Source organism: Syngnathoides biaculeatus, chromosome 15 (genome assembly GCF_019802595.1).
Source record: "Syngnathoides biaculeatus isolate LvHL_M chromosome 15, ASM1980259v1, whole genome shotgun sequence".
NCBI classification, from domain to species: Eukaryota; Metazoa; Chordata; class Actinopteri; order Syngnathiformes; family Syngnathidae; genus Syngnathoides; species Syngnathoides biaculeatus.
Window position 1 is genome coordinate 23,270,465 of NC_084654.1, and position 17,860 is coordinate 23,288,324.

The window sequence follows — 17,860 nt, forward strand, 5'->3', positions numbered from 1 at the left end:
GTGTGCATCGGAATTAAAGTCAGGAACAAGAACTTGCCTAAAGTATCATGTCAGGAACGAGAACGTAGCTCCAGTCCTACGTAAGGAACAATTAATTGGGTGAATCAATCTGTCAGGAACAACAACTTAGCAAGACTTGGCAGGAAGGAACAAGGACTGCAATAGTAACTCTCAGGAACAAGATCTTTGCTGAAATCACCTCCAAAGAATGAACTTTTTGCTGAAGTCACCAACCAAGGATAATAACTGCTAAATTGATGTGCTGTGAGCAAGAACTATGGTAAAGACAACTCCCAGGAACAAGTGCCTTGCTAAATTTACGTGTCAGGCACAAGAACTTGACTGAAATCAAGAACAACATTCTTGCTAAAGTTACCTGCCAAGAATAATAACATTGCTAAGTTAAAGCGTCAGGAACAAGAACTTTGCTAAACGAATGCTTCAAGAACAAAACCTTTTCTAAATTAAGATAGCAGGCCCAAGAACTTTAGTAGAGTCAGTCAGGACCAAAACATTTACTAAAATCACCTGTCAGGATAAAGGATATTACGAAGATGGCCGTCAGGAACAGGAACTTTAAAATTGAATCAATGTAAAATTCGAAACAAGACCGTTGCTATACGATAGCCTCTTGGGTTGGAGATCTTTGCACAGGCAATCGTCAGGAACAACAACCCCACAGGAACCAGAGCCTTACATGTTTGGCACAAGAACATGACTGAAATCAGGAACAACATTCTTGCTAAAGTTACCTCCCAGGAATAATAACATTGCTAAGTTATATTGTCAGGAACAGGAACTTAACTCATGCTTCAGAAAATATATTTTTTCTAAATTAAGGTAGCAGGCCCAAGAACCTTAGTAAAATCATCTGGCCCAAACAAGAACTCCTGTAAATGAATGTCGGGACCAAAACATTTGCTAAAGTCACCCGTCAGGATAAAGGATTTTACGAAGATGGCTGTCAGGAACAGGAACTTTAAAATTGAATCAATGTAAAATTCGAAACAAGACCGTTACTATACGGTAGCCTCTTGGGTTGGAGCTCTTTGCACAGGCAATTGTCAGGAACAAGAACACTACAGGAACAAGAACCTCACTAAGACTCGGAATCTTGAGCACAATCCGCGTGGAGAACCAGCGACTGAGTTCAGCTCAAGGCGCCGGTTCTTTGTTTTGTTGTTTCAAGAGGAATCGGTAAGGGACTTCTCCGAACTGAATTCGAACCCTATTTTTAAACTCCCTTTTCTTCGTGTAAAAAAACTCGAACCCGTTTGCTTTTGCGTGTATTCCGTCCATTTTCTCCAAGCGTGGTTTTGCGTGCGAGATGTGCAAACAGCGTGGGGGCGGGGGTGGGGGTGGAGGGGGGCAGGTCAGTGGCCATTGATCATTAGCTATCCTCCTGCCTGCACGCTGCCGCTCGACACTCTTGGACTCCTGATAATGGCCTCGGGGAAGGTAAGCGCGCACGCACGTCCGAGGGACGTCATTTTCACGTAATTTGGTTTCGACTTTCGTTTTCCGGCAGGACCTGACGGGCACGCTGGCCTTGGCCGTTTCGACGGCGGCGTTGGGCTCCCTGCAGTTCGGGTACAGCATGGGGGTCATCAACGCGCCGCAACGGGTGAGTCGGACCCCGTCCTCGTCTTGCGCGTGCCGTGTGGACGTTGGACGCCCGCCTGGTGCGCTCTGAGTCACCGAGGCCCGTTTGCCCGTTGTTGTTGTTTTCAAAAACAAACAAAGCCACTTTTGGAGATGAGATGGAGGCTTATATTCGTTGCATTTTGGAGTTCTTTTTTTGATTTCATTTTTTTTATGTGCGTGTTAATTCTATTTTACCAAATTTCAATGAAAAAGCACTTTTATAATTTTTTTTGTCAATGAAGAAGAGTATTAATCAAATTGCGGAAGATCTTGAGTTTGATTTTATTTTAGTTGATTTATTTTGGAGGATTTGTCTGTAATTAAATCCAGTAATTTTATGATTTTATTATATATCATTCATAGTTTATTGGTTTAATTCAGGATCATATTACAGCTCTGAATTTTCATATTATTTTATTTAATTTAATTTAGGATTTAAATTTTAAGCAACTTGTGGTTTTTAAATCAAAATGATTTTATAAATGAATATAGTTTATATTTTCAGAAAGACTTAAGTTTTGATTTTGTTTGAGTGAAAAAGCCACTTTGCACCGTTGCAGTTAGCATTTGTGACTTTTGCGTGCCAGGTGATCGAGAGGCACTACGGGCGGTCGCTGGGCTTGCTGCCCCAGGAAGGCGTCCGCACGTCCGAAAACGCCAGCGTCCCCGGGGACCCCTCGCAGGAGCAGGCCCACCCCGCCGTGCTCATGTACTGGTCTCTGTCTGTGGCCATCTTCTCCGTGGGCGGGGTGGTCTCCTCCTTCCTGGTGGGATTCGTGGGAGACCTGAGGGGCAGGTGAGGGAGCATCCACGCGAGCGCAACACAAACTTTAGCGGAGTCACTTGAGGTGAACGACAACTTTGTTAAATTGACTTGTGAGGATAATCAACTGAGCCGGAGCGAGCTGTCAGGAACAAGAACGGGCAGGATCGTCTTGGCAGTGACGTGAACACGACGCCATCTCCAAATCGTGTTCAGTGGTTATTTTAACGCGCTAAATAAAGATGGCCGATCAATTACCCTCTCAATCATTACAATGGAAAGTCACTGATGGTGTAGTGGTTCACACGCCTGCCTTTGGTGCAGGCGGCGTGGGATCGATTCCCGCCCGTTCAGTGATGATGTCGATATCTGCCCTGCAACTGACTGGCGACCAGTTCAGGTTGCAGTCCGTCTTTTGCCTGAAGCTAGCTGGGATAGGCTCCGGCTTTCCTGCAACCCTTGTGAGGATAAGCGGCTTGGATAATGACATGACATCATTACAATGGTGAAATATGGCGCTTGCTTGTTGAAAGAATCAGAATCAGCTCGATTGGACAATAATTGAGTATTTTTAATATTTAATATTTGCCATGGCGGCACGGTGGATCAGATGGAAAGCGTTGGCCTCACAGTCCTGAGGTCCCGGGTTCGATCCCAGACCCGCCTGTGTGGAGTTTGCATGTTCTCCTTGTGCCTGCGTGGGTTTTCTCCGGGCGGGAACTCCGGTTTCCACCTACGTCCAAAAACCATGCAACATTAATTGGACACTCTAAATTGCCCCTCGGCTGTTTGTCTCGATGTGCTCTGCGATTGGCTGGCGACCAGTTCAGGGTGTACGCCGCCTCCTGCCCGTTGACAGTTGGGATAGACTTCAGCACTACCGTGACCCTCGTGAGGATAAGCGGCTAAGAAAATGGATAGATTGAATTAATTGGACACTCTAAAATTGCCCATAGGTGTGATTGTGAGTGCGGCTGTTTGTCTCGATGTGCCCTGCGATTGGCTCGCGACCAGTTCAGGGTGTACCCTCCTCCTGCCCGTTGACAGCTGGGATAGGCTCCGGCACCACCGTGACCCTCGTGAGGATATGCGGCTAAGAAAATATACGAATGTATATTTATATGTAAAAATATATAAAATATAAAAGATATTTGCCATTGTCGTACCAATAGACAGTCAATTGACACCTTGGGGAGTGTATGCAAATGAAAGTGATGGTACGGTGGCCTGGAAGTGCAAACCATAACAAATTGTGAAATGCTTTAATGTTGTTTCGTAAAATGTTGAAGTGTTTTGTCTTTTGTTGTTGTATTTAGTCTTTTGGTTCCTTTTTTTATTGGTCCGTGAAATGTTTGCGTTTCACAATTTGTCATGTTGTTTTGCACCTGCAGGCCACCGTGGGTGGCGCCACGGAGAACGTATTCTTGCCACTTGGGTTTTGTCGCAGTGTTTGTGTTTGTGTGTGTACGTCCGCAGGGTGAAGGGCATGCTGATGGCCAACTTGCTGGCCGTGGCCGGCGGCCTCCTGATGGGATTCTGCAAGTTGTGGAAGCCCCACGTCATGGTCATCGCGGGCCGCGCCATTCTGGGCTTTTACTGCGGTAAAACTGCCAAAATAAACTCATATCCTGGCCGTATTCCCACTTTACTCCATCAGCATTATGATTGTTTTCCTCAAGAAATTGCCACATTTTCTCACATTTATGCAAGCTTATTGTCCATCCATCCATTTTCTTAGCCGCTTATCCTCACAAGGGTCGCGGGAGGTGCCGGAGCCTATCCCAGCTGTCAACTGGCAGGAGGCGGCGCACACCCTGAATGGGTCGTACTCACAATCACACCTAGGGGCAATTTAGAGTGTCCAATTCATGTTGCGTGTTTTTGGGATGTGGGAGGAAAACCCGGAGAAAACCCACGCAGGCACGGGGAGAACACGCAAACTCTACACTGGCGAGTCCGGGATTGAACCCGGGACCTCAGAACTGTGAGGCCTACGCTTTACCAGCTGGTCCACCGTGGCGCCCAACCTTATTTTGTTCTTTAAAAAAAAAAAAAAAAAAAAATGTCACCACCGGAAATTAAACGTTATTTTCACAAAGTCTTCAATATTTTTCTCACGAAGCAACAATTTGGCGCATTAATTTTTTTCCCTCCTCGTCACATTTTATAACGTAACCATTTCAGGCTTGACGTCCGGCCTGGTGCCCATGTACATCGGCGAGATCGCGCCCAAAGCCTACCGGGGGGCCCTGGGGACCGTCCACCAGCTGGCGATCGTCATCGGCATCCTCATCAGCCAGGTGGGGTCCCGGGAGGGTGGTGGTCTCGGGGCCCGGCCCCCCAGACTCGCAGACACCCACTTCCCCGACGTGACCCTTTGTGGCTCCCGTAGGTCATCGGCTTGGACTTCATCCTGGGTAACGACGACATGTGGCACGTCCTCCTGGGCCTGTCGGGGGCCCCCGCCGTGCTGCAGTCCCTCCTTTTGCCGCTGTGCCCCGAGAGCCCCCGCTACCTCTACATCCTGCTCGGCAAGGAACGGGAAGCTCAAAAAAGTAGGGAAAAGATGCAAGTTTTACTTATGGCCACTTGGGGTCGCCGTTATCACCTTCTGCACTGTAGTATCTGCGAATGGAGGGTTCTCCGGCTGTTGATTGGGGCCACGTAAACGACTTCGTTACGTTCCGGTCCACTCCCGCAACGGAGGAAATCTGCAAAGTAGCGACCAAATCTTAGTTGTAACATTTGCATATTTCAAACCGTTTTTAAGAACAATTAAAAAAAAAAAAAATCAACAGCGATAACAGCAACGCTCATCTGTACTATTTTGATCGTACTTTGCCGTGATCCGTCGCAGGTCTGCTTCGCCTGAAGGGGGCGTACGACGCGTCGGCCGATCTGGAAGAGATGCGGCGGGAGAAGGAGGAGGCGGACCAGGTGTCCCGGGTCTCCATCTCGTCCTTGGTTGGTGTCAGATGCTGATTATTATTGTCAGTATGATTATTATTTCACGCGCACTGCATAACTCTCAGACTTGGTGTTCTATCCGAAGTTGTGTTCGTCGGAGTTGAGGCCCCAGCTGTTCGTGGCCCTCATGATGCACTTGTCTCAGCAGCTGTCGGGCATCAACGCGGTGAGCGGCGTCCACCGGGTTTTGTTTTTGGCTTTCGCATCCATCTCGCTTGCTCTCGTCACGCCATTTATTGGTTTTCCGTGTTTGGCGTTATTATTTTTAAAACGTTGAATAATGCTAACATGTCTCCGTTTTTTTTCCCGCCGTTGAAGATCTTTTACTACTCCACGGCAATCTTCGCCGGGGCCGGCATCGGTCAGCCCGTCTACGCCACCATCGGCGTCGGCGCCATCAACACGTTCTTCACTCTGGTGTCTGTAAGTCGCTTTTGTGACGCGACAGACTCACAGACAAAAGAGTTTTGACGCGACTTTGGCGTTCCAGGTGGCGCTGGTGGACCGGGCCGGCAGGCGCACGCTGATGCTCGCCGGCCTGGGCGGCATGTGCTTCTGCGCCGTCGCCATGACGATTGGCCTCAAGTTCCAGGTTTGTCCAATCGTGGCCCGGGGAAACCGTACGAAACCCACCGGCGTGACCGACTTGTCTCGCAGACCTCGTACGCCGGGATGAGCTACGTCAGCATGGCGGCCATCTTCCTTTTCGTGGCCTTCTTCGAGATCGGGCCCGGTCCGATTCCGTGGTTCATCGTGGCCGAGTTGTTCAGCCAGGGGCCCCGGCCGGCGGCCATCGCGCTGGCCGGCTTCTGCAATTGGACCAGCAACTTCATCGTGGGCATGACCTTTCCCTACATACAGGTAAGTTTTTTTTGTTTACGAGTGGTCCCGTTTACGGGTTTTCCGAGATACGAGTGCGGTATGCACGAGTTCGATGACGTCCTGCGTATGCTAGGCTAACGGGCAATGCTAGGCTTGATGAAAAAAAAACCATGCAACATTAATTGGACGCTCTAAATTGCCCCTCGGTGTGATTGTGAGTGCGGCTGTTTGTCTCCATGTGCCCTGCGATTGGCTGGCAACCGGTTCAGGGTGTACCCTGCCTCTTGACAGCTGGGATACGCTCCACCAGACCCTGCGACCCTCGTGAGGATAAGCAGCAAAGAAAATGGATTGGATGGATGGAAATTGACCCTAGGTGTGATTGTGAGTGCGGCTGTTTGTCTCCATGTGCCCTGCGATTGCCTGGAAACCAGTTCAGGGTGTACCCCGTCTCCTGGCTCTTGACAGCTGGGATACGCTCCACCACTCCCCGCAACCCTCGTGAGGATAAGCGGAAAAGAAAATGGATTGGATGGATGGAAATTGCCCCGAGTTGTGATTGTGAGTGCGGCTGTTTGTCTCCATGTGCCCTGCGATTGGCTGGCAACCAGTTCAGGGTGTACCCTGCCTCCTGGCTCTTGACAGCTGGGATAGGCTCCACCAGTCCCTGCGACCCTCGTGAGGATAAGTGGGAAAGAAAATGGATGGATGGAAATTGACCCTAGGTGTGATTGTGAGTGCGGCTGTTTGTCTCCATGTGCCCTGCGATTGGCTGGCAACCAGTTCAGGGTGTACCCTGGCTCTTGACAGCTGGGATAGGCTCCACCAGTCCCTGCGACCCTCGTGAGGATAAGCGGGAAAGAAAATGGATGAATGGAATATCTATTTTAGAATGTGTATAGGCATGACACTTGACCTTTAACATTAGCGATTGTCATCTTCGGTAAGCTCTGTGGTGATATCGTGTTTTTAAAAAAATAAGGCTTCAAGGAGGTGACCAGAAAAATAAAAAATAGAACAACGATTTATAACCGTTTATAACAACAACAACATAGTTTTGGCTTATGAAAATCCGCTGAGTTCAATGGAAATTTCCCCAAAAAAGTATATAGCAACCCATTAAACAAACGGTAGAGCAATAAGTGACAATATAACATTATTCACAGGGATATATTCTTTATCCTCTGCAACGAAAATAAACTAATATCACCGCTCTACGCTTATCGTTCCGACCGTTTGCCTCCTCAGAAGTGGCTCGGCGCGTACGTCTTCGTCTTGTTCGCCGCCCTGCTTTTCGGCTTCACCGCCTTCACGTACCGGCGGTTGCCGGAGACCAAGGGCAAGAACTTCGAGGAGATCGCCGCGCTGTTCCGGAAGGGCGGGAAAAAGGCGCCGGCCGACGCCAAGCGCCACGACGTCGAATTGCTTCAGCTCAATGCGTCGACGAGCGCTTGAAGGGGCTGCATCGTATAGACTGCGCAAAAACATATTTCATTTTTTTTGGTCTCACCGTCTGAAGTCAAATCAGACCTAACCTCTCCTATGTCAGGCCGGTCTGGATCACCAAAATTATTTAATTTTGATAAATAACACAGTAATGAGAGAGAATTTCTCGGGGAATTTTTTTTAATTCTCCCGAGTGAATGGATCACAAGCCATCTTGTACTCTCATTGTTGTGGATGGGATTTTTACATTCCTTCGATTTGCTCGAGTATTGTAATTTTTTTTTTATTGTGATTGTTACATTATGTAATGACGTGACTACCTCATTGTGATGTTATTATTTGGGGACGAAATTACATCTTTCTCGATTTCCTTGTCTCGTGTCGTTTAATCCGCGCAGAAATGTTTTACCAATTATTTTTATGATAAAAATGGATTCAAGCTAAATTTATAGTGAGTAAATTAATATATTTAATGAAATTAATTGGGCAAAATACATTTGAACTAATCAACTGTAAATAAAACTGCAACATAAAAGCAACATTAGGTCTATTGACACCCTGCCCATATATGGTCATGAGCTCTGGCGAGCGGCGAGGTGATTGGCTCCGCCTTTGGGGACCTTGCACACGTGACCAGATACCTGTACTTCCGCCATACAAAAAGCGGCGCAGGCGGATTGGCCACTCTTTTTCTTTTTTGGGCGTCAGTAGGAAGTGCAGGTAAGATCACGTTGCGCGTGAAACCAGGCCAAAAGCCAGCGTGTTCGGCATTATCTTGTCATTTTAGAACGAGATAGCGATACCGCGATGTATTAATGAGTAACCAAGCGGGCCCGTGTGTGGGAAGCCGCCTTTGACCCAATGCAGCGATTCGTGGCCGTGCGGTTTGGGTGTGGGCTTCCGTAACAAGGCACTTGAAGGTGTATCATTTATTCTCCCACCCCAGTTATGGTTGACAACGCTCCTCAGTCGCACCCCGTTGGCGTGATGGTACGATGAGGAAACACAATTTTGACTATTGATATGATATAACCCGTGATAATTATTAGACATGTGTGAACGCATACCTGGCGTCAAGATGAGCCCCGTTGACGTCGGTGTCAGGTTACAGACCAGCACTAGTTTGGGGAAAAAATAAGAATAATAATAAGAAAAATGAGACTTTATTCTTTGTAAAGTACTTTTAGGTCATATACCATCTTAATTTTTAAAGTCCATTTTCTATGCAGCCCAATAATAAATCATTTGAAGTAGCTAGCTTTTGCTCGCTAGCAAGATTATGTGGCACAGGGGCGACACACACTTAAACCGTATTGAATTGTGACGTTTTCAAACGACAGGCCGTGTTGCGTCCACAATATCAAGTTAGAACGTAGTTGTAAAACCTTTTGGGGTGACAAGAGACGGCTAAAGTGTTTGACTGAAGTGTCACGTCGTTGACGTCACAAAATGGACGCGGCAGCCATTTTGACAGTGGACATGTCCGACTAGTTTGGCAAGAGTTTAAAAGACCACTGTGCAAAGTCGAACTAATGAAACAGAAGAAGATGGGCTTATGTTGCTTGTTGTCACAGCCCAAATGAGTTCAAGGAAAATGCCAATGACCAGATTGTCAGAGACAAAAAAAAAAAAAAAAAAATCACAAATGAATTGGCTATGTAATTTGACAATTTGAGTGCAGCAGTTAAGTTGCTATTACTTCATTACGAATGAATGTCAAAGCTTGGTGGACGCAGAATCCTCCATAGGAAAGGCTCTGGACAAGTGGTACGACTCAGTTAAACCCGATCAGTTGATCGTTGTCACCTCGCCCGGTTTCCAAGCAGCAGAGGAGGGAGAAGAAGAGACGAGATTCCAGTAAAACCAGCCGATGTGTAGTTTAAATTATTTTTAAAAACTAAAGTAAACCGCTCTAATATCTGAGGTTGGAGCATCCCGGTGTACTTGGTGCCCGTGTTGCAGTGTTTTTTTTTTTTGGCTCTCGGAGACATCAGAAGACCAGTGTGTTGTTGTTTTGTGGGTTTCGGGATTGCCATATATCGTACGATTAAGTCTGAATACTAGTTAGTTTCTCACTGGGGCCTCCAATCCCCAAGAGTGGTTGCGTCGGGAAGGGCATCCGGCGTAAAAACCGTGCCAAACAAATATGAACGTTCATCTGAGATGACACGCTGTGGCGACCCCTAACCTGGACAAGCCGAAAGAAAGTTGTAGGAAGTCAGAATACTAGGAAAGCGTTAAGCTATAGAATGAAATGCAAATGAGTAATGTAAAAAAAGGCCGGCAGGGATCCAGGGTGGTGGCAGGAATGTTCATATAGTAATTTATGTAATTTTTAAACTTTGCTACAACCATATCATAGACATAAGTGTGAAAATTGTACACGTGTACCAGCGGCAAAGAAAATGGATGGATGACTAGACGATCACGACTTTAATTGTTCAGACTGCGACTTCCACGTCGCCATTCCACGCTCTCGCCATCAATTATATGAATCTCGTGGCTTGAAGTACTCTGAAGTAGTCCTCAAAATCTGTCACGAAAAAAAAGTGACGAACAAGCGATAGAACTATACGAGTGCAATAAAAACGTCTACCATTCTTATTTTTCCCCGCTTCTGACTCGGGTTTTTCCTTTTGAGCGGGGAAGCGGCGCCGCTCGACTGGATGGGCTCACGGTCTTTCACTCTTCAAGGCAAACCTGTAGGCCACAGGAGTCTGGGAGGGGAGTCCCCAGTTGCTAGCCGGGTCGCTGCTATTATACCCAGAGCATTTTTTTCCCCATTGGCTGTTATCTCTTCATAACGTAATGATAAATGTTTAACCATTCATAATTATCCTTATCATTATCAGATTGCAATCTCCCACCTCCCCCCCCACCCCCCCTCATTGCGTGGGTCACATTCCAGTCCACCACCTCAATGAATGAAGTCTGTGATATAGAAAGCTATTTGATGGCACGGCAGAGCTTGTTTTTATTGCATTTACGGCACTTAACCAAACAATACCAACACATTTAAACTTGGAAATATGTTGAAAATACAAAAATATTGCACAAATTGTATTCAAGACAGAGTAACACCTGTAATTAAAATCTGGACTGTAGCGGAACTGCAAAGCGTGACCTTCCCACGTGGGGGGGCAAAAAAAGGCGCAGCTTTTTACTTTCGGCCATGAAATCAATTAATGCTAGCAACGTTAGCTTCGGCTATTGACTTGAAGCTAATGGCGATTCATGCTCAAGTGTACGGGTGCTTTAAAAAGGGGTCCGATGTATCACTTGTGCTTTTTTGAAATAATTACAGCAGTTTGCCTATTCTCCTCTGCTCTCGTGCTACTGTTTTTGTTTGAGCATTGTTGCTGTTGTTCGTACAGCAGGCTGAGCATGGCGGACATAGACTTCGACGGCGGGGAATCTGGGGCTTCTGCCACGTACCCCATGCAGGCTTCCGCTCTGAGAAAGAACAACTACGTCATGCTCAAAGGGCGTCCCTGTAAGATTGTTGAAATGTCGACCTCCAAAACTGGCAAGCACGGACATGCCAAGGTAAGGAACATTAAAACGGCAGCTGCTCCAATGTAATTAGTGGCTCCACAATGCTGATAACGCTCCTGTGCCAAATGCACTCTGCTAATAATTTTAAAACAAAAAATTTGTTTTTCCTCCTATCAAAGGTTCACCTCGTTGGGCTTGACATTTTCACTGGCAAGAAGTATGAAGATATTTGTCCATCAACCCATAACATGAATGTCCCAAATGTGGTGAGGGTTGACTACCAGGTAAGTGGTTGGCCACCCCTAAATTTGAGTTATCACGTCTGCTAAAACAAACTACAGTAGTAGGCCTTTTATGATTGGGATTTTTGGGGCTGATCAGCAAGTTAAAAAAAAAAAAAAATAGCCAGTCACGATCTGGTGACAAGATGGAGCAATGTGTCTTTTTAAATGACCGGTTCATTTGTTGTGTATACTTGTGTACACACACACACACACACTAAATGTATCTTTGCTCGTATATTTATACCAATGAAACATAGGGACAGGCAGAACATCTTAATGTTTGTTATTATTAGATGGCAGTAAGTACATGAATTAATGTATCTACTTTTTGAGATTTTTGTTTGGTGGCGTGCCGTGAGATTTTTAATTGTAAAATGAGCAGCTTGGCTTCGTAAAGATCGGAAATCACTCTTCTCCTCAGATCACGTTTTTTTTTTTTTTTTTTTTTTTTTTTTAAATCGGTCAGGTCAAATCAACATTACAACATGACAGAAATAATAGGTCCACACTTAATGTAATTTGATGACTTTATTGTAATTTAATTCCTTATACCGCACTAAAACTTGAGCATGATTTGACAGAAGAGCATGTTTACATACAGCCGCTAGCGCAAGTACTAACACTAGCTTGCAAGACTACATTACGGTTTTGTTGCCTGCTTGCATGCATCCTATTAAAAGTACATGATCACACCAACATCCTCCCCTGTTGTTAGCACCAGTGACCACCAACGCGCGTTTTCCCCATTTTTGTCTTAAAATACATTCTGTGTGATTCACTTTCTTGTTGACGTAGCCATGGTAACGCGCGTATCCGGTCGCATTTGTGTTGACAAGATCAAGCACAATGATCTTCAAAAAACGGCATGCGGCAGTAGTGCAATACAAGATTTTATTGCAATAGTCTGACATAGTGAGAGCAAATTTGTCTTGTCGTCCGATCCAGGTATTACATTTCGTTGCCCCGTTTTTGGGAACTAAATGTTTTTGGCAGTACTTGCATCAAAAGACATGGGGGGACCTTTATAACGCACGATTGCGACACGGAGTAAATCTCTTGCGGAGCCGATCAATGGTGTCATCGATCGGATCGGCTAATTATGATATTAAAACCACTCAGCCGATCAGCATAAAATGCCAAATATCAACTGGTTCTGATCAAGCGCATAAAACCTGTGTCAAGTCTACTAACTCACTTGAAAACTAGATTATAACTCTCACAACAACAACTACTACTTACTACTAACTACTTTGTCTTTTTGAATTGTCGGATGCCAGCTTCTCACGCAGTTTTTACTCCAGTTCACGGTTTTGTTACCCGCAGCCATGTTAATATGAGCTAAATATCTTTTTTATTGCATGGTGTGTAATTTGCCATTCTATGCAATAAGTCTAGAGACAGCACAGTCAAATAGCGAAACTTCCTTTTCTGATTATTTTGACCAGGAGGCCCAATTGAATCTTTTTTGGGCTTTGGCTCCATCTCGTGGTGTCTTGGTGCTAAGGAAGGAAGTTGATAAAATTGATTGAATGGGCCTCAGAGCTCCATTTAGACAATAGTGATATTGGACCAGGGATTGCAGGTCGACGGTAGCACATCATATTACAGATTTATGGGCCTTTTCTGTGTATTTTCTTTATTTGTTGCTTACAGGCCGCGCCACACTTGTGTGAGAACTTAATGTACAGGCTCGCAAACCTGCTGAACGAGGTTTTCCTCGAGGCTAACAAACTTGAATGACGAGCTCTTTTGGGGCCGTATATGACTGGGGGGGGGGTATAAAATGAGCAGATTGGCTTGCAGATGAGTTGAGGTGTGTAAAAGAATTGGTGATTTTTATGAATTTGTCATAAAACTTGGTCTCTTTCTCATTATTTGAGATTTTATTTCACTTTTTTTTTTTTTCAAAGAACAATACGACCGAGTATTCACACTTGAATACGGGCGTGTGGGTAAAATCTGTATATAAACAATGACAAATAATTGTGAGCAAAGTCCTTTTTCTGGCGTAGGTGATGATTCGCTGATGTGTCAAACCACTGCACTGCAGCGCCAACTACTGGCGAAGAAGACTATGACTTGACAAGGAAAAAAAAAATTCTGAAAGGCAAAAAAAAAAAAAAAAAACTTCCCATTTTAATTCAAGAAAGCTTGACAGAACTTTTGGAGGCTGTTAAAAGTGATGCCCTCTGTTTGCAATTAAATGTTTCTGAATTGTTTGCGTGTGTGGGTGTGTACGTGCTGATTTGTGTAGGTCCTAGGATGTAACGACGGTTTTTTGAGCCTGATGGACGACTCTGCAGAGACCAGGGATGACCTTAGATTACCGGATGGCGATCTGGCCAAAGAAATTGAAAAGAAAATAGAGTCTGATGATCCTTTTCTGGTATGTTTCATCATCCTGTAATGTCTTGCATTTGTTTTTGACGAAAAGAAAAGAGATGTGCTTGTAAAAGGATACCGAAAACTTGAACCCGTTTTGCACAGGTTAAAGGCAACGGTACCAAATACTAATTAAATGTAAACGTTGGAAGATATTAATGACAAATAATTTTGATAATCTTAATTGACCGACAATAGGAAATGATTCCAGGTCAGACAGTGAGGAAAAAAGTGTTTATGTCAACGTTTGTTTTCAACTACATAATGTCACATCTTCAAGAATAGCGAGAATGAGTACCGTAATTCCCGGCCTACAGAGCGCACCTGGTTACAAGCCTCACTGAGTACATTTGTAAAGGAAATACCATTTAGTACGTACATACATAAGCCGCAAGTGCCCACATTGAAACATGAGATATTTACAAAGATGCTACACAGAAAGAGTTTAGCGCTAACGCTAGCACTAATGCCAACAGGGCTGGTTAAAATAAAATTTACCGGTAAATATCCCTGAGACACGCAAGTCACACAGCAGCAACACGCTAGCACAGTGCTAATAGGGCCGGTAAAAGTCACTTCCTCGCCACATTTATTCCACCGGTCTCATTCTTACCTTTTCCGCTCGAGTGCCCCCCCTTCCGGCCGTGAGGAAAAAAAAACACGCACAAATTAGCCGCAACACCGTAAACCGTAGGGTTGAAAGCGTGTGGGGGGGAGTCGCGGCTTGTCGGCTGTAAATTACGGTACGTGAATGTGACCAAGCCCAAAAATATTCATCCCACTTTTTTTTTTGTTCTTCTTTTCCCCTTCAGGTCACCGTGTTGAAGGCTTTAAGTGAGGAGCAAGTAGTCGCCATCAAGGCACAAACCAGTTAGAGCCGAGCTATTCTTTAGCTGCTACGCCCCACCGCCTCCGTCGCACATTTCCTCTCCGAGGGGGTCACCTCAAATGTGGATCTGAATCGGGGCAGGTTCTTTTCTTTCTTTTTTTTTTTTTTTTTTTTTTTTTTGTAACTATGCAACTTGGCCCCTAGTGACTGGCAGTGGATGAAGTTGACATAGAATTATGTCTAAAGTATGTGGTTTTATTATTAGTTATTATGATTCATAGACCCCCCCCCAACAAAAAAGACCATTCATAGACATTTATGAACGATTCATGAATGCCTATGAATCTGAATTTCAATAAGTCAAAATTTAATAAGTGGTTTTATTTTAACTGCCTGGGATACGCTAAAGGGAAATTTACAGTTTTTAAACGGCCTCACTTCATTGATCCCTCCTCGCCCACATCGCTAATAAAATTCAGAGCGGGCGCCGTTACTATAAACAAACTTGACACCGGCCACCGCTGCTCAATGTTATCGATTCAAAGTTGTTTTTTTCTTGGCAAGTACAATTAATTGTCGGCAGCGATAAAGCCGCGCTAAGTGCGCCACCGTCCACGACGCAAAATATTGACACTGTCGATCACGCCCGCTGCCTTCGATCGGCGTTCTTTCCCTGGGCGCGGTGATTGTAATCATTTTAGAGGTAGAAAGTGGGACTGATTATTTGTATTTTATATTTTCCACAGATCATATAACTACTTTCAGGTGGGATGAAAATGGTTTTAAATTCAACATGACCCTTTAGTAATAATAATTTATACGTGTCAAAATAGGGAGTAATAACTGTATACGAAGTTCTATACATTTTATTTAATACTATCATTTGAACAGAAAGTGAAATGTCAAATATGTATTAAAAAACAGTGAAAGTTCTTTTCAGGGGTCTATGATAAGTCTTGCCAACCTTATTCTTCCACACACACTCCAGTCTTGCTTTAATTGCCGAAGTTTCACATCATGCGAGACGTTAAAAGCATCCACACGTTTGTGAAAACTGCAGAATTCTGAAATGATCAAGTTTTTCGTGTGCACTTGGTTGCTTTTAAGTTAACTTTTTTTTTTTTGTAACTTAATGAAAAGTAAATGCTACACAATTTAAAGTGTGAGTTCTTGGTTTCAAGTTGTGGTATACAGTATATATTTTTTAATTATTATGTTAGGTAATAGGTGGAGGGAGAGTGGTATACACTTATTAGATTTTTTTGGGGGGGGGGGCTGCGTGGTCTGTTAAATGTTATGTTAATGTTTGTGCGGTTTTAACTGTCAGTGCGTCACGTTGTTGGGTTATTGGACCTTGGCTGAATGTTTACGTTTCCATTTCAGAACCAAACTGGGGCGATGTGCACTCAGTCTTTTCTTAACCAATTGCAAATAAATACTCTTATCCTCTCCTGTTATGCTGGTCAAACTGTTACAATTTTGTCCGAGTGTTATCGTGCAATGGACTGTCATGGTTCAAACAACTTATTTTTTTTAATATTTAAAATGAATTAATGATGAGATGCCTTTATTTGAATCTTGCTTCCTTTCGGACATACAAGCAAGCTGAGACCTAGGAACATTGCACTTCCTGAAAAACAACATAACAGGAGGGTGACAGCCAATACTTATCTCCCCCCCGCCCCATCATATGTCCATTTCTGATAGGTAATAATAAATTGTGCAGTCATCATCATTAGTCGCTAAACCGTTTGATTACCATAACATAGCAGGGCGAAAAAGACGGGCACTCTTGTTGACCGAGCATCGGATGGCAGTGGGCCGGTGTGACGGTCTAGAGCGCTCCCCGGTACCGAAAAGTCCCCTTGTGATTAACGCGCGTGTGCAAATATTTTGTAAATTTAACGCAGCGGAAAGACGAACACGGCGAATGTACATGTGTATATCTTTTTATCAACATCTGTTTTAAGGTTAGGTGAAGGGAAACAAGCCCTCCCTCTCCTGGAGTATGGAATATAATTCCCCCTCCGGTATTGGATTGGGGGTGCAAGGTCCATCCCGCTGCGCCACCCACCTTCCTCACCTCCTCTGTGCTGTTGGCGCGGTATGTTTGGGCACGCCGCTCATTATACTTCTGTTTGTTTTGGGAAAAGTCCAGTAGGTAGTTGTAGAAAACAGAAATGTTTATTGTTGCGTTCAAGATGAAAAAAACTGTCAGTTGGTTGTTTTCAAAAAAAAAAAAAAAAAAAAAAAAGTACAAAGTAAATCAAACCAAAGAAGTGATGTCAGTGGGTGTGCCCTTGGCAACGTTTCGAACACATAGTCTTCCTCAGGCACGCTCCAAAAAAAAAAAAATTCAAATGAAAAAATTATTTGGAAAAAAAATATTCAATTGGTACGCACATGTCCTTATAATGTTCCCAAAGCGGAGTGGGTGTTGCTGAGATTCCAGCGAAAAGTAATCCACTTGCAGGCATGTGGTCCAGTCACTTAACAATCAAAGTAAATAGAACAAAAACATCCAAAATGAAAGCCGATTTGTACTCACACGCAAATTAAAGCCTTCCCCACGTGGCGTTATGTCGCTTATAAGGTATGTTGACTCCCTCTATGTAGAAGAAGGGGAACTATGAGACCGGTAAGCGTTCGCTACATTGGCAGAGTTCCCCTGGTAGTGACGCATGCACATGAAACACAAGGAGACTTTTCAGCACGGGGGAGCGCTCAGACCGTCACGCCGGATTCAAAAGTACCAAAGATGACTACGTTTGAGTCATTTCCTTGTACCGGTTGACAAGCCATCGTCAAAGCTTTTACGCCTGTGGAAGCCACTTGAGAGTTTTGCCTTTCACAATGCTTGCTTGCGTCGCTTAAGCGAAGGAAATTGAAGTCCCTGCCGTGAAGTAAATGTTTGCTAAATAATATGCACAACAGAGGACTTGTTAATAATAAAAAAAAAAAAAACAAAACATGGTCTGTTCCATAAAACGAAGCTTAAAAATTGCGCAAAATTGAACCTGACCACTCTTCCGCGAGCGAGCAGAAGCTTCATGCTTGACAGTATCCAGCCTTTGATGCGTCGGGATTCCCCTCAACCCCCCCTGGCGAAAGCAGCAGGTCGCTCCTCTCGGGGTCGTGCCCCTCGCCCGCTCTGGTTAGTTAGCTTTGCCCCCGGGCCTCAGCTGTCCTAAATGACACCCAAAGATGCAAATGAGTTCCCAAACGCTT

The 17,860-nt window shown here is 44.7% G+C and overlaps 2 protein-coding genes across 3 annotated transcripts; both read left to right on the plus strand.

Annotated features, from left to right (window-relative positions):
• Window positions 1-1,401: 1,401 nt before the first annotated feature.
• slc2a2 (solute carrier family 2 member 2) lies at window positions 1,402-8,008 on the plus strand. The gene is made up of 12 exons (XM_061844988.1): window positions 1,402-1,458; window positions 1,529-1,624; window positions 2,232-2,440; window positions 3,884-4,008; window positions 4,592-4,707; window positions 4,800-4,962; window positions 5,265-5,371; window positions 5,460-5,540; window positions 5,693-5,797; window positions 5,865-5,966; window positions 6,032-6,235; window positions 7,445-8,008. Exons 1-12 carry the CDS (start codon window positions 1,444-1,446, stop codon window positions 7,649-7,651), a joined length of 1,530 nt encoding a protein of 509 aa, XP_061700972.1. The 5' UTR covers window positions 1,402-1,443; the 3' UTR covers window positions 7,652-8,008.
• Window positions 8,009-8,233: 225 nt separating this feature from the next.
• On the plus strand, window positions 8,234-16,893 carry eif5a2 (eukaryotic translation initiation factor 5A2). 2 transcript variants are annotated; one of them, XM_061844991.1, is made up of 5 exons: window positions 8,234-8,362; window positions 11,017-11,188; window positions 11,317-11,421; window positions 13,676-13,807; window positions 14,616-16,893. In XM_061844991.1, the coding sequence occupies exons 2-5, from the start codon at window positions 11,027-11,029 to the stop codon at window positions 14,676-14,678; spliced, it is 462 nt and encodes a 153-aa protein (XP_061700975.1). In that variant the 5' UTR covers window positions 8,234-8,362; window positions 11,017-11,026; the 3' UTR covers window positions 14,679-16,893. The 2 variants fall into 2 exon arrangements, with proteins under 2 accessions (XP_061700975.1, XP_061700974.1); XM_061844990.1 differs by having other exon boundaries at window positions 8,292-8,362; window positions 10,994-11,188.
• Window positions 16,894-17,860: the final 967 nt, after the last annotated feature.

What these genes read in the sequence shown, in the direction of transcription:
- eif5a2 (XM_061844991.1), top strand. Translation starts at nt 11,027, where the DNA reads ATGGCGGACATAGACTTCGACGGCGGGGAATCTGGGGCTTCTGCCACG. An exon ending in GCAAGCACGGACATGCCAAG is followed by an intron (nt 11,189 to 11,316) that starts GTAAGGAACATT and finishes CTCCTATCAAAG; the next exon opens with GTTCACCTCGTTGGGCTTGA. An exon ending in TGGTGAGGGTTGACTACCAG is followed by an intron (nt 11,422 to 13,675) that starts GTAAGTGGTTGG and finishes TGATTTGTGTAG; the next exon opens with GTCCTAGGATGTAACGACGG.
- slc2a2 (XM_061844988.1), top strand. An exon ending in CATTCTGGGCTTTTACTGCG is followed by an intron (nt 4,009 to 4,591) that starts GTAAAACTGCCA and finishes TAACCATTTCAG; the next exon opens with GCTTGACGTCCGGCCTGGTG. An exon ending in CGATTGGCCTCAAGTTCCAG is followed by an intron (nt 5,967 to 6,031) that starts GTTTGTCCAATC and finishes CTTGTCTCGCAG; the next exon opens with ACCTCGTACGCCGGGATGAG.